At 47.2% G+C, this 24,975-nt stretch overlaps 1 protein-coding gene across 3 annotated transcripts in view; it reads left to right on the forward strand.

Annotated features, from left to right (window-relative positions):
* Positions 1 to 24,975, forward strand: part of LOC148040593 (uncharacterized) — a 180,756-nt gene that overhangs the window by 66,715 nt on the left and 89,066 nt on the right. For 2 of the 3 annotated variants that reach the window (XM_087701152.1, XM_087701168.1), the window contains 4 exons: positions 1,060 to 1,404; positions 1,552 to 1,884; positions 23,289 to 23,618; positions 23,710 to 24,024. In XM_087701152.1, the coding sequence (XP_087557278.1) occupies positions 1,060 to 1,404; positions 1,552 to 1,884; positions 23,289 to 23,618; positions 23,710 to 24,024 (1,323 nt within the window). The remainder of the gene's footprint in view (positions 1 to 1,059; positions 1,405 to 1,551; positions 1,885 to 23,288; positions 23,619 to 23,709; positions 24,025 to 24,975) is intronic. The other variant, XM_087701160.1, reaches the window with a different exon arrangement.

Below are 24,975 nucleotides of genomic sequence, written 5' to 3' on the forward strand. Positions count from 1 at the left end.
CGAATCAAAATATGCGTTACACTGCTCACGAGTGTTTAATAATTAGAACTCTGTGTAAACTTTCTCACCTCTATGGCAACATCTAATCCTACATATAATGATGCTATAAAATTGTTGTAGATTATTGAAGTCTTTGTAAAGAAAATTTACATCTTCAAGTTTAAGGTAGTGAATTCAAGTGAGGTATAGTGCAAGGCGAGATGACCTCTCTGCATTGGATGCTGGGAACAAATCATTGACGTCAATTTCTGATAGATCTGGAGCTGAAGACACTAAATAGGCTGGCCACAGCTTGCAAGCCAATCTTACACAGACAGTTCTTGGAGCACTGGGAGATGCTGCAAGAAGTATACGGTGATGCTAAAGTCAAAACACAGCAGAGAAGGTCCATCTTGCTAATGCAGGCTGTTACAGAGCTACCCTCTGACAGTGAATTGCCAACCATTCTTGGCCTTTGCTGTTTGTCTGGAAAATATCTTTACCTTGTACATTTAGACTGCAAGGGCCAGGTGCAATGTTGATTTGAGGATGTTACTTGCCCCCTATTTATAACAAAATATGCATACAACCTTTCCCACTAGTCTATTGTTATGGTAGACCTTCATTAAACTTGTCAGTTCCAGACTTGGCCTTAGTAGACTATCTCCAGTTATTCTATTTAGTTCACATTAGCTAATGAACCATTATGAATGCATTATTAGAGATGGCCTTAGTTAACTAGTATACCAACAGAAACTGCCTGCTGGTGGCCAAGGAAGCAATTTTTTAAAATTATTGACGATTCATAACTGTTCCTTTGCTTATTACACAAGTCTAAATTTGTCCCCTGTAGTCCCAGAAAATTTTGATGAAGTGATATGTTGACTAACATGTGATCATATGATGACACTCATATCATGAACCAATATTCCCCTCTTGTTGGTTTCACTTGTCTAGAGTGATCTTGTTCACAGTGATTTTTTCTCTCACCACAGTGAATGTTTCCCTCACAAACAAAGCTCGTAATCAGTTGTATCTTTTTACATAAAACTTAACACCAAGTCACTGTTAACGTTTTAGGTAGCATTTCTGTGAAGAACTGCTCAGGGAATTGGGACCAAGGTATTATTAGTATACAGACTGGTCAAATTGCCAGGTTTTTGATCATTCAGCGGGATGTGTATGGAAATGATGTGCCTTCTAATAATAAATCAGATGCTGTTTCTTTCACAGCTCAAGTCTTTAAAGTGGGTGAGTCTCAACCCATATCTACTCCCATCCTTACTTTCCAGTTGTGGGGAGATATACCGACAACAACACAATTATTAAGCTTTCAGATCTGGGAAGAAGGCAGTTTTCAGCTTCAAATTCAAAGCAAAGGACAACAAATATCTGGCTCTCCATACCCATTCACATGCACCCAAGGTGAGAAATATTTTATCCTTTTAGTTATGTTCTGAAATTTTTGTTGGAGACTATCATAAGCTCTATCAAGTGAGTGGCCCCACTTTGACATGTGTGCACCATAAGCACTACAGCTGTCTAAAGGCCCTACCTCAATGCAATCTGCAGGACAAATCACAATCCCTGAATGCTCTGGAGAATGGCGAGATGGGAAACACTCATTCTCAGTTGGGGACACAGCCAAATTCCTCATAACTTGTGCCCAAGATGTGTCAACCACAAATCTGTCGTTCAACCCATCGAAATTTGAAGGAATTGTTTACACTTATGACAAGTCAATAGTTCTGACTCCTGATCTTCGGGTTGAGAAAATGACAACTGAGACTTTGGGATCACAGTTAATGGCATTTTCATTGAACAGAAGTGGTGATTTTCTGCTTTCTGTGCAGAATGCAGTTAAAAGCTTGACGGCATCACCTTTTAAATTCACATATGACCAAGGTATTTCATTTTTCAATAAATATCCACTCAAGTGGAGGTTTTCTTTTCATTTTTTTTCTGATAGTTCCATGTTGAATACAGTCACAAATTCACAAATCTCACATCTTCATACTTTCTTTTTCCAAAGAAGAGAAAATTCTATTGCTAATACCTTGGGGAAAATCCCCTTGAGGTAAAATACAAAGCACAGAGAACCCTGTAAAGTGTAGCTAAATACATCACAAATACAATCATTGTATGAACAACCAATCTGGTGGGTTATAATGCTAGACCATCTGAGGGTCTAAATGAGAAAAGGTGCCAGAGTTTTAGGTCTGCAAGAAGGCATCTCTCTTGCTCCTCTCAGGGCCACCCTGCATCCTCTCCCATCTCATGTGGAGAATATGGATGATCTCTGTCCAAATCTTTGAAAGAGTCTCTGCAGTGAAGACATCTTGAAGGATTATAGCATGGCTGCATGCCATAGTTCAGATGTACCAAGCAATAATACTAGCAATCAATCCCCATATATGGCAATGTCCCTATGTTCACTGTGCCTACGAGTAATCTAGAGGGTGGATCCTGCTCAAATGCTGCCCAATGATGATAAACAAGTGGCTTCCTTGAAAATCCCACATGCCGGCCCTCTGTTTGTGACCCAAGCTACCGCCCCCCAAGTTACAACCATGGTCTTGTGCCGTGAAAGACCATCTTGAGGGTTCTCCATACCTCCTCAACTATGGGATAGCACCATAGGCAATGTATCTATTTCTTCTCTGGCTCACTAGATCTTGAACATGTCGCCGGGTCCCTTTCATATCCAAGCCATATACAAATTGTTAAGCTCCATTCTCAGTTCTCTAATTGCGATGCTGAGAGCTCTAGCACTCGCTGACTAGGTTAAGGCCTACACGCCTTCTACTGCACAAGCTCAAAGCTCATGATGAAGATTGTCCCTCCTCCCATTTGAGCCTCATAGAACAAACATCAACCTTGGTTGACTAACTACTAGTAGAGGGCTCCCTAGTTGATACATTCGAGGCTTGACTTCACGTGGTTGAGAACGCTGATGGGAGTTGTCAGATTAGTTCAAAAAAAAAAAAAGGTGAAGATAATTGAATTAGATAGTGAATATTTACATCAGACCATCAGGTCACCATTCTCTCTGTAACTCTTACTTTCTATACAACAGACCATCAGGTCAGCATACTCTGTCTCTACACTCTCTGTGTAACTACTATGTACATTAGGCCTGCAGGCTCTCAGAATAACCAGAAAAACCTATTACATGAACAGTACTAATAGATCAGACAGAAGGAACAACTGGAATAGAGCGAACAATCGCTAGCCAGGGAGCAGCAATATCTGGAAGAACCAGATCCGCTGACATCATAGAGATTTGCCATAACACTATATCCATGCACATGGGCCACATGCCCATGGATGCCTGATGCTGCATCAAAAATAAAGGCATTGCGAGTACACCATATATGCCATAGGGCTGTCCATCTAAGGAAATGAAATAGGCAGGAACAATCTGAACTCAAAGAGGGCATAGAGGACATATTTCCCATAATCCAGGAACGAACCGATAGGTGGTGCTGAGTCACCGAGAACCACACATGGGAAATGAAATTCCAGATCTGTCGCGTCACAGGGCAAGAGACAAAGATGTGAAGCAATGTCTCATCACACGTAGTGCAGAAAACACAACGCCCAGCAGAGATCTTTCGGGCACGGAGCACTTCACCCGTTGGAAGACCCCCAATGAGCAGCCGCCACATGAACACTTTTCCCTGATACGGGACCTTAGACTTCCAAAGCTGGATAAATCTTTCCCACCACTTCATTTTATTGTCCCTATGATGCCATAACCTATTCACTTTCCCCATGACCCATTTCTTGGCTTCCACCATCTGATGATATATCTGATTAGCTGACCTTTTCCCAAAATCATCAGGAAACAGAAACATCCAGTCACGCCAAGGATCCAATGGCTGTAACGTAGGAAAAGGAAAGAACCTCTGAAGACTGTCCTGGATGGATGACCAAATGTCCCTGTATCCACGAGGCACCCTAAAGTACTGACGAATACGCCTAAAGGAATAAAGACGGAGCTTCCCAGGAATAACACCATCACGGATTGTCTTCAACCCCAACTTAGCCATCCGATTAAACTTGTCTCACTGCAAATCTTTTAGTAGCCAATCCAATAACCTCGAAGAAGCCAGTATTTCTTCTTGCAGCGAATTTTCCTCTTTCCGAATATCCAGGGGACACCAAACTGCAAAACGAAGCATTTCCTGCCAGGAAGCTATCAAATGAGACCTTTAAAGGTCTTGTAGAATTAGCGCATGCCACTAGGAAGCATGAATAACGGTGCTACCATGAGAGATGCCAGTCTTTTCTATGAAGAATTTGGCAATGTCTGACCAAGGATGATACTGAGTACATAGACTCTGCAACAGGAATAGCCTCAAAGCGGCCATATGCAAATTGACATCTAGCAAAACTGCACCCCCCATCCTTTTCTGAGTGGTCCCATGCTGCCAAGAGATCCATACCTGCCCCAAACTATTATTTTTCTTTTTCCAGAGCATAAATTTGATAGGCTGAACAAAATCCAAAATGGACTTCTTAGTCCAAGGAAGCAATGGCAGAAAGAATGAGATCATACTGATCATAATGCATTGAGCCACTTTTAGTCCGGCATGTAGTGGCCAACTCTGGGATCTCCAATACATGAACCTGTCATGAATTCGGGAGGCCATCCAATCTAGCAAGGCTCGAGGAGCAACCTCCACACCAATAGGATATTCGTGCCTGGTTATATTACCCCTTGTGATCACAATGCCATTCCAGCCTAAGGCGTGCAAATCATTCTCCGTACAGGAGAGAAGGGTGGATTTCTGAGTATTAATGTGAAGACCTGATGCCAAAGCAAAAAGATTCCAAGCCACCAGTGCCCGGTTAACATTAATACAATCTGCCTTAAGGAACATAAAAGAATCATCTGCCAAAGATTGACCCACAAGTTGGTCACCGCCAGGAAGAGTCAAGCCAACTATTTGACCTTGAGCTGCCAACTTATCCAGTAATGAGAGCACGGGGTGAGTTACCAAAGCAAACAGCAAAGGGCTGAGAGGACAGCCTTGCCGAAGGGACCGAGATAAGGAAATCTCCTCCGTAATCCCTCCATTATGACGGGCAAGGAGGGCCTTAATTGCATGAACAGGTCTATGGTTCATTTCCAGGACCAAAGGGTAATGATCTAACAAAACATGCTGTTTTTCCACTCGCATATCGATGAATCAGGAAGAAAAAAATCACTTTGGCAGATATATATCCTATCCAATCTGGCCCAAGTGTTTGGATGCTGAAAAGAATGAGAAGTGTATCCAGCTTGTGATGGATACATCCAGGACTACATGTCTTGTTTCAAAGATACCGCTGCAAGAGCATCCCAAGCCTGTCTCTCAGGACCATCCATAACCGAATGCGGAGAGGTCGCCTGATCCACAGAAACACAGGCATTAAAATCACCCATAACAAAGCCTTGACGAGCCATAGCAAGGCAATGTAGGTCTTCCCAAAGCTAACGACATTCCCTTGCATTAGAAGGAGCATACACACCTACACTCCACAAAACCTCGCCCTCAAAAATTATTTCAAGAATCAAAAATCGGCCACGAGGGTCTTGAGAGACCAATGATGGATGTAGGGAGGATTTGACTGCCAACATAACTCTCGATCTGTGCAGAGGATGACCACTAAAGAAAACTGTATAATCCTTATATGCATATGAAGATCCAGTCAAAGCGTGCTGTTTATGCTCCACAGCACAGAAAACATCCCATTTTCCAGCTAGCACCACTTTCCACAACTGGTACTGCTTTTTGCCCGAAGAAATACCTTTCACATTTCACAGAGCAATTTTCATAATGAATCACAAATGAAAAGAACTATTGAACCGCCACTTTCCCTTTCCTTTTACATCAATAGCCTTGGCAGCCTCGAATCTCTCCATTTCACCTCGAATAACATCAACAAGATCTGCCCTCTGCAAGCCGGCAATGGAAGCACGGGAAGGGAAGTGCAGTTGCTGGGAGCGGAACCCATCCCGAGGAGGCACAAGCCTCCCATGCGCATCAAAGCGCAAAACAGAATCAAAAGGCCTTTTATCTTCTACTGCCGGAGCACGTCCTCTATAGCTAATTTTCCTCTTGTATGTCCATATGTCCCACAAGAACCGAGAGTCAAACTACAATCCAAAGCATACAATTTTATAAGTAGCAGCCAAGAACTTTCTTTTGAAAGGTTCAATCTTCTGTATTTCCAAGAATGTACAGCACAAGTGACTCTTGACTCTTGAGATTGCATTTACAAGGGCTCTTTGCAAGTAGGGGAAATATACACAGTGTGGATCTTTTACAAAACAAACTCCTCGTCAGGGACTATGGAGATCCATAGATATCTCTGGGTAGGTCTTCATGTACAATGACATTTCTGACATAAGATGGAAACTCTAGAAAAAGAGTGCACTTGTTAGAGAATTGCCACAAAATGACATCAATACATGGACATCCATAAAGTACTACAGCACGAAGAGCTGGAGACAAAGCTAGGATCAGATAAAGAGCCATCTTTTCGCAGCTGTTTATTAGGAAGCTTACAGGCAAATGCTATATTGATACAATATTCTAAAATGCATCACACATGCATCCCTCTGTAACAAGGTATAACATCAATGATTCCTCTTGGAAAGGTATTAGGGATCACAACATGGATATGTCGTTGCAAGGTCTTTATCACCACAAAGTGCTCATACACGGAGTGTGTTTCATATAGAACTTCAAAGGGCAACTCCTCAACATGGACAGACTGAACCCAAGGCTCAAAACAAATGATCAAGTACATAGGTTACTCCATTACAATTACAGCATTTCTTCAGACAAGATCTCATGTGACAAGCCCACAGGATCAGTGTAAAAACTAATGCTTTAGTTGACATATCAAGATTCCAAGGATTTGACTTCAATTTTCCTCAATTGCAAGATCTACTGAAGGGGAACCCCCCCTGCCCCCTGGAGGGACAGCAGCGGCCCATTTGCCCATGGCATCATTGTGATGAGAGGAGGAAGTCATGAGCAGAAGAAAATGACAGTTGTATTACATTGCAATGGTCCTCTCTCCCATAAGAAAGCCTAATGCTTATTTGTAATGCTCTTTGAGCTCTTCTTCCCCATCATTTAAGATCTGCAAATTTGCACCTGTGTACCATGACTGCAGTCCACGTGTCCCACATGCCAAGTATCCAGCTTATAGTGCTCTTTTCAAGCTCCAACATGCTTGCTAAATCCATCCTTAGCTTAAATCAATTGTCAAAGTTGGCATTTCAGGCCACCAAAATGTGTGGAAAATCAGGCAAAATTTCTTGACGTGATTAGTCAACTTCATTCTTCACAAATAGCCTTTATAAGGCTTATTAAGGACCTTATTTCACTTTTATCATAACCCCTATTCTTATGCTGCAAGGGTCAAGCCTTTTGAAGCTAAAAAATATTGTGTTCCCATGATAAGCTTCCTGAGACTTCGTTGTTACTCACTGTGTCAATATCGTTATGGCTTCTTGAGTAATCCCGCAGTTACTTTTGACTCATGCTGAATGGTTTCTTTTCCATTGTGTTTGTCAATGTGTCAGTAGAAATCAAAATTTGACCTTTGACTCATGCTGGTTGCAGACTGCAGTGAAAACATAGTTGCATTGCCACATTTCAGTCACATGATCTGTTGTGGACAGGTGACATCTTCATCTTCCATTTATTTTCACACTGCAACCACCTGGCCCATTATCGTTGGTGGTGCTAATTGCTAGTAAATTGTTTGAGACTCCTGCACTACTCGCATTCAAGCTTGCACGACTGTTTCCCTGTGATTGAATGCACATTTTGACCCTGTGTCTTTGGCTGTTTTGACGACTGGAATGTAAATTGTGACACACGTGTCATTTGCTACTAGCAGGGCATTCCATCATCATGTTATAGGGCCTATTCATGTGCATTGCAGTTGGAGGCTGCTGTGTTCAGACCCTCATTCATGTAGATCACTTCATGGTTGTTCATCTACTTTCTCCTTTGCATTTGTGCTTTACCTGATCTATTTGAGTTTGAGTTTCTTCCTTTCTTCTGTTTTATGCAAATCATACTCCCTTCGCTGCTCTGTTTGGCTATGGTAACATGCAAGCTATTTCCTTTCGTCATTTCATGTCTTTATGATCTATTGCTCATTATTGAGGGACTTGTTGTTTAGACATATCTCATGGAGTTTGAGTCCAGTGCTATGGTGCTCGCTGGTGCTTTTCAGAAAGGATGGTGGATGCTGTAAACTTTGGAGGATTTCTTCCGTAAATATGTGGCAGCATGGTGGTCATGTGCGTGAAGGTGAAGAGATGGGTAGTGATGCATGGTGTCACATATGAAGAGAAGAAAATGCAGCAGATATGCTAGTGATGTGTATGGTGGTAATCGTGATTGTGCTTGGTGAGGCAAGAAATCACAAGGAGGTCTACATCATCTTGGTTCACTTGAGACCCACGGATGGCTCAAGTGAAATGTCTTCTTAGCTCTAGAGATGCTTTACGCACTCACATGCCCCTAGCTAGGAAGGGGTAAGTGCAAGGGTGGAGAGACTGCATGCTGATGCTCCTTTGATGAATTTGATGTGTGTTGTTGAGCCCACATGTTCTAGCAACTCCAAACCTTGGATTGGTATGTCCAGGTCCAAGTTCATGATTGTTCACATGCTCTTGCATGAGGGGACTTGGAGCAAATGCTAATGCTCTAGTGGAGGAATCTTGATGCCATGGTGGGCTATCCATGGAGCTTGTGCAGTACAAGAGGTGTACAATGGCTAGCCTGAGTACTTTGGCTTCAGACAGGCATTCTAGCTTTGGACCTCTTCTTTGGGGTTCTTTCGTACAAACTGAAACTGAATGTGATACAACAAATGTTCAGGGGCTGTCCAACAGCCACACTCTCTCTTGGGAGCGGGCTAAGGGGGTGTCCAGAGAGTCATCCTCCAGAGCAGAACCCACGTGTTGCAAAGCACCAAGCTCAATGCTGGATGATGAAGATGAATGTCTAGCAGCTATGTGGGCTTAGGAGCTAAAACAGGCAGTTCCATGAATGCTGAGGCTGAGGAGATGCCTGAAGACAGAAAAATGCAATAGCAGCTCTGACAGGGAGCAGTCCAGCACTGACTTGCAGCCTCCAAGGATAACGACCAGGAGTCAGAATGGTTGTAGACACTGAACACAGCAGAGTGAAAGCAAATGCCAGTAGTTACCAGGATGGTGCAGCAGGCTGATGAAGAAACACAGCTATTAAGATGGGCAGCAGCAGTTTAATGGTGACACCAGAGCAGCAATGATGGCATCAGCCAGTGGGAGATGGTGACAGCATGAACAGTCCTCCAAATGATGGCAAGCCAGTCCAGGGGATGGTGATGGCAGCAGGCGACAGCACCTCTTGATGATGATGAGATGAGTGAAAGCTGGCACGGCAAAGTGGGGGACAAGGGATTAAAGTGGCAATGACCAATGATACTCTTTTACAGAAATTCCTTAACCAGTTGTCCTACTAAGTCTCCATAGTATCTTATTTAATGATTTGATTCTTTTAGGGACTGTTTCAAGAGCCAAACAAATGTCAAGAAAAGAGGACGAATGACTGGAAATTTCTAGGTTGTTTACATCCCTACTCTGGCCAAAAAGGATGATTGTAGACAGTGACAAGTAGTCCCAACCCAAAAGAACATGATTTTTAGTGTGTATCTCACGGTATGTACTTTGCCTCTTCTGTTTCCAACATATGGTATCAGAGCTCATTCAATCTCGCATGTATCATCTTCTTCATCATTTGTGTCATAGCTGAATTGTCAAATCGATTGTGCAGAGCAACTATGTCATCAGCTGGTTGGTTGATTGTACCGATCTCTGGCTGCCACTCTCTTTTTTTTTTTTGACAAGTAAAATGTGGCTGATTATATTACTCAAAAAACTGATTACAACAGAGTGCTCATGCTCAACAGACTAGCTGGAGCTGATGCAAAGTCACCAATACATTATGTATACAAGCCTCTCAAGGTGGTCTGGGGGGGATGGGGACAAGAAGCCATGGGGGGGGGGGGGGATGGGGGGGGTAGTGTATTGCCAACTAGGACTGCTTGCCTGCATCACAAAGAACAGACCCCGGCTGCCCCAAGTACGCATGAAGTGACCACGGAGCTCCTGACGAGCCCTGGACGAGCCCTGCACCTAATCCCATCGGTCACGAAGGGAGTGGATGATGGAGGTCCAGAGCTCTGCTAAGTTCGCATGTGCTGAAAGTCTCTCTCCGCCAAAAGCCTCCTGACACCGCACCTTCCATATATGCCATCCACTAAGACTCCCTATGATCTCCCATACCTCTAAGCGGTCTGTTCTGGGCTCTAGTACCTGGCGGATGGGTAGAGCCTCCAGACTGATCACTCCGCATGACCCTGCCTCGATCATGAATATCGTGTCCTGCATCTCAGCCTCATACAAAAGGTAACGGCCCTAGCTGACTGCCTGCCAACAAAAAGCTCCCCATGAGATACACCCAAGGCTGGGTGCTATATGGCGAAGGATGCGGCATGCTCCTCTCCACATGAGCTGCGCCTTCTCACATGACCAAAGGCAACGCTTTGGGGTTTCCAAAGGCTGTTGTGTGCAGCGCTTACAACCTCCCTCCTGCATCTAGGCAAGCCAACTTCCCACTGCCAAGCCTCCATGTGCCACCAGTCATAAAAGTATGACACCCTTTGGTGGTGCTAGTAGATGGACCTTTCCCCTCCTTGACTTGCGAACCACGAAGATCCCCAACTCTAGAGGTAGTGGGAACACTCCGTGCTCCCAAACTCTCAAGTAGGACCACGGGCCACTACGGAAAAACTCCTATGGCAACAGTTGTGCCTGTCTTGGGAAGGTGTGACCTTGGATCAACTGGCTCGGGAAGTGGCTGTGTGGGAGGCGGAAGACTGCTGATGCGAGGAGGATGCAGGCCTGTGTGGCTCATCCCCTCCTGTGGGATGAGCGGGTGTGGGCCTGGAGAGGATCACCTGCAACGAGTGCGGATCAGGGGGGGTGCTCGGCAGGGGAGATGGTGGGGAGAAAGAGTGTCGAGGGATGGTCGGAAATGTGTGGCGGGTGTTGGGGGGGGGGGGGGGGGGGACTGGTGGCCCTGGAAGGGGGGGGCTGTGGGCCAAGGTCAGTGGGGGGAGCCTAGGAGGTGGTGGAGGGTGGGTCTAGGGGCTGTGGGATCTCAGGTAGGATAGTCTGTGGCGCGAGTAGTGGCTGTGGGGGATTGCGATCTTGCCGGGTGGGACGGACAAGGGGGGCTGCAGAGTGCTCTGCCGAGGGGGCATCACTCGCCCTCCTGCGCCCTGTTGTCGAGGCTGCAACTGAGGCGCTGGCTGTAGCCCCCCCTGCCATCTCCCTCTCTGTCATCTCTGGACCTGTGTGAATCCGTCGGCGTCCACCTCTGGGCCCGTCTCCGGAGCCGCCTTGGCCCCGGAACGCGTACAATCTGCTGCGTGATGTCCAAAGTCATGGCAACATAGGCACTGCCCTAGTTGCCCAGTCACAATGACCTGCTGCCTAAAGGAGTGACCTCCAGCCTCAATCTCCAGGAACTTTGGTATACTTTTTGTGTCTTTCACGCCTACTCATACCTTTCTCCAGGAACTTTGGTATACTTTTTGTGTCTTTCACGCCTACTCATACCTTTGGGACTCCTGCAGCTCTCACTGCATCCGCAAAGGAAGCAGGGAGAACTGTGCCAAAAAGTCGTCCAAAATCCTCCACCAGTCCAGGAAACAGTAGGGTGATTGGATGTTTGAGAAAACTGTTGTGGAGCGCAAATGACTCCACTATGAAGGTGCTATACCAAGAAACCATGTAGATGACCCCCTTCGTGGAGGCATAGGGCGAGCTCTCCACCAACTCACGGGCTGCTTCCGCAGAGGTGAGTCGAACCATGAAGACCCTCGGCCCATTAGCACTGCCTCCAAGATCTGCACTGTGCCAATGCGCAGCATGGAGTGGAGCCAGTCCCGCAGCTGGGCTCTCGATGGGGAGTGTCCAATGACCTGACCAAAGATATCTGTCTCTTTCAGCTCCAACTCTGTGGCCCGGATGGCCAAGAGCTGTTTCTCAAAGAGGATGATGCACAAGGTTTTTGACTGGGGGGCACTCGTAGAATGCGCCGGCGTCTGACCAGAGGTTTCCATTGCGCGTCTCAAGTGAGGACCTACCACTCACGTTGTTGCGCTATCGGAAAAGGGGGGGGTATGTTGCTGCAGAGGAAGGGAGCAACTGGAGGGGAGGAGAAACGATGGCAAGCAAGGGGGGGAGGGGGGGGGGGGGGGGGGGCGGTGAAATAGATCCTTAGGCGGAAGGGCACATTGCGGGTTCTGACAGGTGGATAGGTTTTCGAATGGGGCGGTAGAATCGTGTCTGCAGTGGGGAAGTGAGGCATGCAGAGGGGGGGCAGGCGGCTTGGTATCGGGCAGGGACTGACGGGGGGCGCTGAGAGAAGGACGGAGGGGGAGATACTCTGTGCAGGGAAGACGGCGGGGGATCTCGCTGGAGAGGAGACGGAGGGCAGGCGGCACAGGAGGCGGGGAGCAGGCGGCCCACACCACGAGTCAGTTGGGGGGGGGGGGGGGGGGCAACTGGCGATCCTAGGGAGTCTGATTGGATGGCATATCTAGAAGGTGTGGTATCATGAGGTTTTTGGAGGAGAGAGACTTTCTGTACAGGCAACCTTGGCAGAGCTCTGGACCTCCATCATCCACTCCCTTCGCAGTTGATGGGACCAGGTGTAGGGCGAGTCTCGAGCTCATTGGGAGCTCTGTCTTCACTTCATGCGCACTTGGGGCTGTCAAGACTTGTTTTTCGTGATGCAGGCAAGCAGCCCCAAATGGCGATATACCCCCTCCATGGCTTCTTGCTCCCCCATCCCTCCTAGACCGCCGTGAGAGGCCTGTGCATTTGATATATCTGCGACTCTACATCAACTCCAGCTAATCTGTTGAGCAGGAGCACTTCTTTGTATTCAAGGTTTTTCTGAAGTAATATAATTAGCCACAGTTTATTTGCAAAAAAAGAAGAAGAGCATCCACCCAATGAATTTGTTTGTAGGTCCACATACATCTAGATATACAATCTGCAATCTTGCCATTGCCTTAAAAGAAATATCACGAGAAAAAGAGAACCAACGTATTTTTTCAAAATGCATCCCTCACAAATATGCTTAAGAGGTCTCTCCAAGAGAGGCAAACCATTTAACATTTGAGTACACTACATAAGCATCAAACTGCCATAGTTAACATGTCCCATGCGAGCATGCCATATCTCCACTTGTGACATAGCAGGAGTAATAGTAGATGCCAAATAGACAGATTGATCAATTGAATGAGCATCTAACTCATAGACTCCATGACATAATGTACCGGTCAATACCAAAGTCAAGAATTCCCTATCCTTGACCATGCATTTGCCATCATCAAATGTGACTTGCATTTCATACTTTGCTAAAGAAGAAGTGGACAAAAAATTCTTATTTATTCTTGGCACATATAATGCATCCTACAAACGGAGAGTAGAGGCATCAATGGCTTTCAAGACAATCTCTCCTACACTTTTAATAGGATAAGATGTATTGTTGGCACATTGCACAAATTTGCCAATAGGAGATGCAACAACAAAGGTAAACAAATCCCTACAAGATGTAATGTGCTTAGAAGCACCATTGTTAAAGAACCAAGTGCTAGCATCCTTTGTAGAGTTGAATGCACAATTTGCCCAAGAAGAATCATAACTACAAGTGTAAAAACAGTAGTCACGGTCAACAACAAATGACATGGACTCTATAGTTGTAGTAGTGGAAGATGCATCGGAAACAAACATCCTAGACTCCTTTTTTTCCTTGGAAATGCATTTCTTGCATTCTATGATATGTAGTGACTTGGCTTTTTACAATAATGGCACTTGGCCTTCTTGGCTTGATACCCCCTACTTCTTGTTGTTCTATGAAGTACGTGAACTTCCAGAACTCTACGGAGCATTCATAGACTGATTTTCCTTACCCTTCTGTCTTGCCATAAGGGCTATTCTGAGGCTACAACATCCACCCCATTTCTTTTCCTTGTTTGCTCTTCTTCCAGTAGCAAACTAACCAACTAAAGAAAAGTAAGTGGTTGCAGAGAAATTCTCATTGTGAGATTCAATGCAGTGTGAAAGGCCAAATAAGGTATCAAGGAATTCAAAGTAGAGAGATCATCTATGTATTAAAATAATACTCATCTACATTCATCAACTGCTCACACAAGCCCTAAATTTTGTTAAGATGATCTTGCATAGCATCACCTTTATCCATCTTCACATTTTCAAGCTCCCTTTTCAAGAAAGGCATGCGTATCTCATTTTTTCCAACAAACATTCGCTCAAGTGTAAGCCATGCTACTTGTGAAGAGAGAGAGAGAGAGAGAGAGAGAGAGAGAGAGAGAGAGAGAGAGAGAGAGAGAGAGCATGCACGAGAGCTGAGGCGACGGACCTGTTCGCCATCGCCCGTTCGTCGCCTGCGCCTGCAGGCCCCGTCGCCGTCGCCTGTGCCTGCAGGCCCCGTCGCCGTCGCTGAGCACGCAGGACCACAGCTAGAAGGTCGCAATGGGAGGACGCGACGCTGAAGCTGATCGCGATGGCGGGGAGTTCGTCTGCGCTGGCGCCGCCTCTGTCTGACGACCTGCCGAAGGTCGTCTGACCTGCCCGTCCCGCCCTCCGCTTCCTTCTGGGCCCTGACAGTTTGTCTTTCCCTGCGCCTGCGACCCTGCGCCCGTCTGGCCCTGCGTGCGCCCGTCTGCCCTCCTGCGCTCGTCTGGCCCTCCTGCCGCCGCTCCTCTGACCTGCGGGCTTGGTGCCGCCCTGCGCGCCTCCCTGCCCTCTCGCCTGTCGCTACCCCCTGCGCCCCTTCGTCGTCCCCTTGCGCGCCGTTCGTCTTTCATCCGCCTGCGTGCTGCGCCGCCCTGCCCTGTGATTTCTTCGCCTTCCTGCCCTGCGTGCTGCCTGGCCTCTTCCTCCAAGGCAGCGCAGGCTTGACTGGATCCTGCGCGAAGCTGGGGACCAGCAATACGTCCCTCCGCAGGATCGACCTCACCTAACCTAGCTCGTCCTCTGCCAGGACGCGTGTGAAGACAGCAGTATGGCTGGCCTGGATTTGGATTTTCTTGACCGGACGGTGGCAGCCCTTGGCCCTGATTCCGATGCAGAGGAGCCGGAAGATATGGTGCCCTGTACGGAGGAGTTACCGTCGAGTTCTGAACAGCCGCCTGCCGGCAAACGCTCCAAGCATACGCCTGATGAGCCAATGAGTCCTCCGGAACGCTCCTATGCGCAAGTGGCCTCTGATCCTGTGGATTCGCAGGAAATTGACTGGGAGCACTTGCTGGACTTCGCCAATACTCTGCTTGGTGATTATGTCCAGCATAATACCGAATCTTTTTCTGTTGCGGGAACGGATGATGTGCTGGAAGCCACGGTGGACCCCAAATCAGTCTTGCGATCCTTCTCGGTGTTCTATGACCGTGCAGTTATACTTTTCTTCACTGGCAGGATCCCAGTGCTTTCGCACATTCGCCAGTGATTGCACCATCTATTGCAAGGGGAGTCTGTTGAGGAGATCTTCCTTGGACCTCGCGGGTTTTATGAGGTCCTGCTGAAATCAGAAACGCATCGAGCTGAGCTCCTCTCCAAGTTGCCGCTATTTTTTGATCGCCGCTTGGTCCATGTGGTGCCATGGCGCCCCATGGCCGACTTCCAGCGTCTGCTTCAACGCGAATGCCCGGTGTGGGTGGAGGTGGAAAACTGTCCGGCGGTCTATTGGCCCATGTTGAAGGATGCGATGGCAGTGGTGGGAACAGTGCTGGTTCCCCCAAGCCTCAGGGCGATGAACCGCAACCGTTTATGTATGCTTTGGGACACGGCCAGGAAAAGGCCCGCGTGGCTTCGCCTCAATTGCTCGGGCATGCATCCTTTGTATTTTCGCTTAAAATGGGGCAACTTTGCGGGCCACTGCTTTTCATGTGGTAAACTGGGGCATTTCATGGCCGAATGCCGTGAAAAGCAAACGTCTTTGGAGGATGCGCAGGTTGTGCTGCCCAAGGACGACATGGTGCTTGATGCCACGCCCCCGGAAGCCTTTCAGTCTCCGCAGGTCATGGATAAAGGCAAACAACAGGTCCTGAGTGTGGATTCCCGTCGTACTGACTGGATTGAGGCACGTCCTAAAAAAGGTAAAAAGTTGGATGCAGGCCTGGCGGATCCTGGGCCTTCCGCTTCCCAGGATTCCGTGCGTACGTATACGCGCCGGAAAGAAATGGCCACTCCACAGCCGGCTGCGCGTCCTACGGCCCCGTCGGGCCCCCGCAATCAGTCTCCAAGGAGAGCCTATACCGACGGCCCCAGAGGCCCACCTGCCAAGCTGGCGTTCGATGCCAAAGGAAATGTTATTACACCCTGGGATCGGCGTTATCCCCGCCCCTCTCCCAAGGCAGTGGATTTCCCTTCTACCTCCAAAGCAGGTCGCCAGAATTCTTTCGCAGTATTGGCTGATTTTCTGGATGAGGGTGTCCTGGATGCTCTTGCGGAAAAGGTGAAATCGAGGCAGCAGGTGCCTCGTTCCTGACTTCCTTCCTTGAGGATACATGAAGATAGCCACGTGGAATGTGCGAGGCATTTGCTCTCGCCATAAGCAACATGCCATGTGGACTGTCTTGCACGAGAACCAATGGGATGTATTGTGTGCAGTTGAGCACAAAAGTCACGGTGAAGCAGGGAAAGTGATAGATTGTCATGGATTCCGTCTCTTTTATGCAGGGACCCATGCTACGCACTACTCGGGCGTGCTGATGATTGTCCATGAGAAATATCAGCCTGTCCTTGTTAAAAATGATATGCAGGGCCGTTTTCTGGTGATCGAAGTCTTATTTGAAGGAGAGATTTTATGGCTGTTGGGCCTCTATGCTCCGAATGATCCCGCATCCCGACGGGATCTTTGGTCCACTTTGCAGGGCTCCATGTCACTCGGCCGAAGGGGGTTCTTGATGGGAGATTTCAATATGTGTGTTGACTCTTCTCAGTCCACTTCAGGGCATTCGGTAATGGATACGCCGGAAAGCCAGGTGTGGAGTTCCTTTGCTTTGCACGTGCTCAAGCAAGATCTTTGGTCGTGGCTTCACCCTTCTTTTCCAGGGTTTACTTTTCATTCCGCACAATATGCAACTACCTGGTCGCGACTGGACAGAATGTATATCATGCAGAGCGATGATTTTCTTCCTGAGATGTTGGAAATGAAGGTCTTGCGGTAATATGCGTTGTCGGACCATTTCCCCCTCCAGCTTGAGATGCGGGCACACTCTATTGCCCCTTTTGTGCAATTCCTGGAGAGGCTCCCTTTACGTTTCAACTCCTCTTATTTGAAGCATTCAATTTTCCAAGGCTATATGCAGCAGCTGATTGAGAGGTTCTTATTGGACTTCGCCTCTGAGGGCTTGCCTTCATTTGCACGGCTGCTCTCTAATGTGCAGCGAGTTGCTCGCCAGTATGGGATCCATCATGCCTCGCTTTGCCGCCGTCGTCGACATGCAGCAGAAGACTTACTGGCTTTGGTCCGTTCCTTGCTCCTGGATTCCCTTGATGATGATTTTCTGCTGTCTCTGGAGAGGCGGTTGGCCCATCTTATTCAAGTGTTTCAGTTGAAGTCTTATCAACAGGCTAAGCTGCACAACTTGACGGACACAATGCAAGATAGCGCCTGCCAGTCTCATAAGTTCTTTCGCGCCTTGCATGCTTCTCCGGCCCGCGAAAATATGACCAGACTCCAGGATTCGGAAGGTCGCATGGTCACGGATCCGCAGACCATTGTCACTATGTGCAGAAACTATTTTATGGAACTTCTTGGTTCATCTTCCTCGCCCTCTAGCCAGGTTACGCATGCCCGCGCGGTCTTCTATCATCTGGTCCGCGAGCAGGTTCCAGTTGATATGCAAGCCGCTTTGGAGATGGATATTTGCAAGGACGAGGTTATGGACGTTTTGTTGCGCTTGTTGAATGATAAAAGTCCTGGCTGGGATGGTCTCACTAATGAATTCTTTCAGACCTCGGCCACGCAGTTGGTGAAGCCATTGGTGGCCATGTTTCAGCAAGTATGGGAAACGGGGGTCATGCCCTCCTCATGGAAAGAAGGCCTTATCAAGCTAATTCCAAAGGTCCCTTCGCCGTCAAAGTTGCAACATTGGAGACCAATCTCTTTGATGGGCTCCATGTATAAAATCTACTCCAAAGTGCTGGCGAATCGACTTCACAAGCACCTTCCAGCTATTGTGCATCCTCTCCAATATGGTTTCATTAAGGGCCGCAACATTCTGCATAATATCTTAAATGTGCAAATGGCTATTGACTATGCGCGGCACTCTGGTCAGGAAGTGGTATTGATCCAATTGGACCTGGAAAAGGCGTTTGATTATGTGGACTGGTCGTTCATTGCAGACCTCATGTCGGCTATGGGCTTTGGTACCCGCATGTCCCGATTGATCTACACCATTAGCGCTGAGGCTTCTTCCAGAGTTATGCTTAATGGTGGAGTTACAGAGCCATTTGCCCTTGCACGTTCGGTCAGACAGGGTTGTCCTCTGAGCCCTCTCTTCTTCGCCCTGGCCACTCACCCGGTCCTTTCAATGTTATCCTCCATGGCAGCATCTGCTCAGCTGGCCGGCCTGTCTCTTCCGTTGGGTCAGCATTTCGTTAGCCAATCTTTGGCTGATGACACCTTTATGATTTTGCAGGCGGACAGGGACAACATTCGTAGGGCATTAGATGTTTGGACACTCTTTGGTCAGGCCTTTGGGCTTCGCATCAATGCCCTTAAGTCAGCCATTCTCAGTTGTACGGAGCCTGATCTACAGTCCTTAGGCTGGCAAGGCCAGGTGGTTTCCCGTGGCTCCATTGTCAGGCACCTTGGATACCCGTTGGGGGTGGATGTACGGCCAAAAGACCTACTGGAGTGGATTTCACACAAACTGGCCGCGAAGTTTATGTATTGGAAGTCGCAAGCGTGGCCATTCCATGTCCGCCTCAAAGTGGCCCAGACAATCATGCTTCCAATGCTAACATATTTCCTGTCTTTGTTGCCATGGACGCCTACTACTTTGAAGGCCCTCACTCATCCCATTTGTTTCATGCTGTGGAAGAAGGACTCACTGCAGGCCGGCATTTCCTGGATTTCCTGGTCACACGCATGTACCCCTAAGCGCATGGGTGGAGGAGCTATTTTGGATGCACACACTCATATGTTAGCTCTCCGTTGGTCCCTTTTCCGTGCCATGTGTGTGGACCATCACCCATGGACCATCATAGCCCGTTATTTTCTTGAGGACAGCGGGCTCCGCCATGGCAACACACGGCTTCGGGCCTCTTGGTGGCATGTCCTTAATGCCGACTCTCGTATTTCCTGTCCCTCTTCCTCTTTGTTACTGCACTTGGTCGGCTCTTGGAAAGCGGTACTCCAAAAGGCCCGTTGGCACCCAGTAGGGGACCGCTTGCAGACTAACTCCTTTCAGCTGGAATTGTTGGCAGTATCGCGACTCCTTTCATGGGAAGATAAACATCAACTCAGACCAAGATTTAATCGCATGGCCCGTTTAGGTGTGACGTCGGTTGCGGATGCCACCCTTACCACTCGCAATGTCCTCCTATCATTTCGGACTACTCGGCGACTCTTCAAGATCCCGCGTGGATACCGTGCTTTATGGGAGCAGCTCTCGTCGGAGCTTCAGGGTCGGCAACCCTTTCCGGCCTTGACTGTGGATCGCCCTTGGCAGGACTGGGACCTTGCAGGCCGCCTGAGTCTGGAAAAGGCCTCTACCAATCAGGTGTATCATCTTCTTGTTCAAGATCACCAATGGCTGGGAGAGAAAGCTAATACTGTTTGGGGACTGCGGAAATCGCTGTCATGGTGGCAGAAAACGCTGATGGAGGGCTGGCTAAATAAGACACCTTTCAAATGCAAGGTTTTTCTTTGGCGGGTAATGATTGGTGGACTTCCTCTGGCCTCGGCCCTTGCCAAGCGTCGCATCTCGAATGGCAATTGTTTCTTCTGTACCACACCGCGGAATCGGCCCGACATCGTTTTCTCTCTTGCCCGCTCGCCAAGAATATCTGGTCGCTCTTGTCGCACATTTGGTGCGCGGTGGTGGGGCCCTCGCTAACTCCTTTCGACTGGGTTTTTGTGCGCCCGAAGTATCCCGCACCGCCACAGTTGCATGAGAAGATCTTATTTCACTTTTTCAGATATTGGGGATGCTGGCACATTTGGACCACACGCAATGCTTTTCTCTTTGATTCGGCCTCTAATGTACCCCGACATATTGCCAGGCTTAAAGGGCTCTTGCATTGGCAGCTAGATATCATCCGACACTCCGACTTGCTCCCTCGGGAGGACTTGCATCCGTGGCATATGGCAATTGCCGCTGGGTCGTTGCCATGATTGGTGTATCCTTTTCAGTGCATTACTACGGGGCTTCCCCACACGTTGGCCTAGGGCCCTCGTGTATCTTGTAATCAGAAAAAAGAGAGAGAGAGAGAAAGAGAAAACCTCTTCACATGTTGGCTTTGTGTCATCATGTATCTTGTAATCCTGTAATCTTGTATTTTTTTCGTAATTAATATAATTACCTTTTACGGAAAAAAAAAGAAGACCGTATCTATGGGATTATGGACCGCTAAATTTCCAATGCAATAAGTGACAATGCTTGGGCATCGTGAGTGTCCCAAGCCTTCTGTGCAGTTGTTATTTGGGGTAGTGGCTGAGCTAGAGCTAGCTGCCGACCACGTCCTACTTGGGGAGTTGCAGGAGTCACAACTCTAGGATGGACTTCTTCACCACTAACATACTCCAAAAGATTTTTAGCAACAAGCATATTCTTCATCATGAAGGACCACAAAGAATAGTTATTGCCATCCAATCTATCCTTTTTAGATACATAAGTGAATACATCACTTTGTTCTTGATTGGCCACGATAAATGTCACTCTTCCAAAAGGCACAAGAGCAATAACCAAAGCTGGATTAACTTGGAAATCTGCAAATTTCCAGAAATTACAGCAAACACCAAGCTGTAATTAACAAAATTGTGTTAGACTTCATCACTACTATCCCAATGTGCTGAAATTTGCACAGATTTCAGCAAATAGCATGCTGTTCAATGCATAAACAGTGCTAAGCAGCAGAAAAAATGCAAAAGCCCCCAAAATTCAACTATCCAATGTGCAAAATTTCAGTCAATTTCAGACTGAATCTTTAGTACATGTGCCAATGTCTGCCAATCACGTAAAAGCCCCAAATTTTCTGTCTCGAATTCCAAGAAATTTTTGGAATTTGTGCCCAAAGCACTTTCTGGAGCAAAAATGCACAGTTCTTGCAAAAGCCCCTTGTTGTAGCTTTGATTTTTTGAATAAAATGATAAAATATACCTGTCACATCCGAGACAAGCTGAAGATGAGCTGGGTGGATGCCAAAACTGCCCTGACTGGTGGCGGTGACCTGGAGGAGCAGCTAAAACCGGCACTGGAGTTGGTGGTGGAGCTTGTTGTGCACAGGCGGCACAGGCAGAGTAGGGGGCAGCGACTGCTGGATAGGGAGGTGGCAGTGGCACTACAGGATGGCGCAGGATAGGCTATCATTGCAGGCGGCGCAGCCTGCTACGCTGTAGAGCAGGCGGTGGCCCAAACAGGCTGACGGCATTGGCATTGCAGGACGGGTGGGAGGCAGCTACGGCACTGCTGGACAGGTCTAAGTGGCGGCACCACAGCTGGCGGCTGGTGCTCTAGCTGGTGGAGAGCTGACAAGGAGCTGGACTGTGTAAGCCTGACCAACCTTGAGCTCTGATATCAAATGTTTAAGATGGAGATGGCAGCTCAAAGCTCAGTACACAGAGTGAACAGTAGAGAGAGTCAGAGTGTAGACACAGTTCTCCACATGATTGGATTCAAAGTCTGTAAGTGAAAGTACAAAAGTACAACTCTTAGACCTTAGGGTTGTGCAAGTGCCTTAAGGTGCGTTCATACCCAAAAGTGTGGTAAGTGACCGAACTGTGTAACATAAACACACAAATAGAGAATAATGTAATTGGGGGGAGAAAACCTCTCTTACAGAGAGTAAAAGGACCCCCGTGTCCTACTGCAGATCACCGACTGTCCTGTGTGAGCGTAGGTGTGAGTCAAACCCAACAAAGATGGCTTGGTGGCTAACTCCTTTCAAATGGAACCGTTGGCAATGTTGAGGCTGCTCTCTTGGGATGGGAAACAAGAGGACCCCTGCCAAAATTTAATTGTATCGCATGTTTGGTTTCGCCTTCCGTTGCTAATGTCACTCTAGTAAGCCGTAGGGTGCTGATATCTTTTTGCACAGCCCAAAGGCTTTTTTGGATCCCTCATTGGATAGTGTGACTCACGGGGCTAAATTGAGAGGCTGTTGCAGCCTACGCAGCCCTTGCACTTGATTCTGATTGTGCTTGGCGGGATTGGGATCTTGCGAGCTGACTCAGCTTTGAAATGGCTTCCTAACCAAGTGTATCGCCTCATGATTAAGGATCATTATTGGCTGGTCACCAAAGCCAATTCCATTTGGGGACTGCATAAATCTAAGACTCCATGGAAAATTAGTTTGAAGGAAGGCTGGTTGAACAAGACCCCATTCAAATGCAAGGTCTTTCTTTGAAGAGTGCTCATTGGTGGACTTCCCCTTGCCTGGGCTCTTTCAAAATGCCAAATGTTGAGTGTCAATTTCTTTTTTTGGCACATCTCTGTGGAATCCTTGTGCCACAGATTTATTTCCTGCCCTGTAGCCAGGAAAATATAGACCCTCCTGTCAGATATTGGGAGAGTTGTGGTTATCCCATCATTGTGTCCCTTTGACTGGGTTTTTGCTAAGGCAAAATATCCCACTCTGGTGCAGCCGACCAAAAGGAAAATAGTGTGTACAAGAATGTGCATATGGCATATGCATTTGCAATTGTGCACTAAATGCGGCAATGTCAGGCCTGCTAAAGGACACATTTTTTACATATTAGAGTGTGAGTTTTCCTGAAGTCCTGAAAATTAGGATCTGAAGCATTTTTTTCCATCATGGTATTGGTATAACCATCATCATCATCATTATTGCTGTTATCATTGTCATTGTCATCATCATCATCACTTTTTTTGTCAAAGCACATGCTCATTTTCCCCTTTTGCATGACTTTGATTGCAAGCAATTAAGTTATTTAAGATGTTTAACATTTTGCAGTTTGTAGGTCCAATATCAATAAGACATTGTACTGGGGAATGGGAGAAAGGAATAAATGAATTTCCAGTTGGTAGCCTTGCTGCATTCATTATCAGACAAAGTGACATTTATGGAAATGCTGTTTATGAGGCCGTTTATTTCACAGCTCATATCTATCTAGCTGATGTTCATCTTCTAGTTCCTGTTTCGAATCTTGTCATCAGACCATTATTTACAAACAGGACTGAATATAAGCTGATTACATTTTCAATGAACCAAGTTGGAAACTTTAGATTATATGTCAGTAAGTCGTCATATGACATTGCAGGATCCCCCTTCCCCTTCTCATATATTGCAGGTAAAACACTAATCACCTACTGATTGCATTTCTGTATTAAAATCTATTTGCCTCCATATTTATCATGTTTAAACGTTTTAAAATGTAACAGGAAATGTGTCCGTTAACAACACAGTCATAAATGGAGAAGGATTGTCCCCATTAGCATCTGTCAACTTCTGGAATGAGATTCTGGTCCTTATGAAAGACTCACACAATAACACTGTGGATATTGGGAATACAAGTTGGCTTACTATGACTGCATTTGGATCAGATATCATTGATTTACAGAATTTTGTGCCTTCAGCAGTGGGTGGTGGATATCGAGCAGCTTATAAACCATCACTTGCAGGACCATGTGATTTACATATCTATTACAAGAAGGAGGCTCTTCCAGGGAGTCCATTCCGAGTTAATGTTGGTGCAGGTCAAACAGATCCGTACTTTCTTTTATGTATTACTAACTTTTGGAAGTAAGTTTGATTAGAAGATGCAAATCAATTATAGTTAGCTGTCTAAAACATGATAGCTGCAAGCAAAGATTGGGGGTAGTGTCATCTTGCTCTATTGCAACAATGTTGTTTTCCAATGAGGGTGTCTTTCTATTAGTGAAAACTAAAGCTAGTAGAAAAAATATGGGTACAAGTGGAAACCTATTCAAATGGAAAAATAAAAGAACGAGACCCCTCATAGGCAGCTCTATGGGGTAACTCTCTTAGGGAGGGACCCTAGCCCTTATTCGGTAGTGGCATAGAGTATGTTATGCGATGCAGAGCCCCCCCACGCCCACCCCCCCTCCGACCATAGGAGGTGATGAGCCACACACGCCTACATCCTCTTCGCACCAGCAGTCCCCCCCCTCCCATACAGCCACCAGCTCATCCACCCTTGCCGCCCGTCACACTTTCCCGAGACAGGCTCACCTACTGCCACAGGAGTTCTTCCGTAGTGGCCCATGGTCCTACTTGAGAGTTATGGAGCGCGGAGAGTTCCCATTACCTCTAGAGGTGGGGATCTTCGTGGTTCGTAAGTCAAGGAGGGGCAAGGTCCATCTTCTAGCACCATCAGATGGACCAAACTATGCTTTTTTTCTTCAGCCCTCTCGCTCAGGGGAGTGGACAACGACACAGATAGAGGAAGAGTTGAAGAGTCAGGTGGCAGACCACACCTCCCAGTGGATGGGAGAAGGACTAGCATTGTTTGCACAGCAATGGCCTAGTTGCATGATGGACATTAACTGGTGGGCTGGTGCCGAGGTCCCTTACCTGAGCATTATCTTCTGAGCCCCTCCACAGTGGAGGGCTCCGAGGGATGTGATCGAGTGGCCCCTGGCACAGGCGACCCGTTTCTACTAGTGCACAGAGTCTCGACTCTCCGC

The sequence above is a fragment of the Lygodium microphyllum genome, chromosome 2 (genome assembly GCF_053477565.2).
Source record: "Lygodium microphyllum isolate KBCC chromosome 2, Lygodium_microphyllum_v1.1.10, whole genome shotgun sequence".
Taxonomy (NCBI): domain Eukaryota; kingdom Viridiplantae; phylum Streptophyta; class Polypodiopsida; order Schizaeales; family Lygodiaceae; genus Lygodium; species Lygodium microphyllum.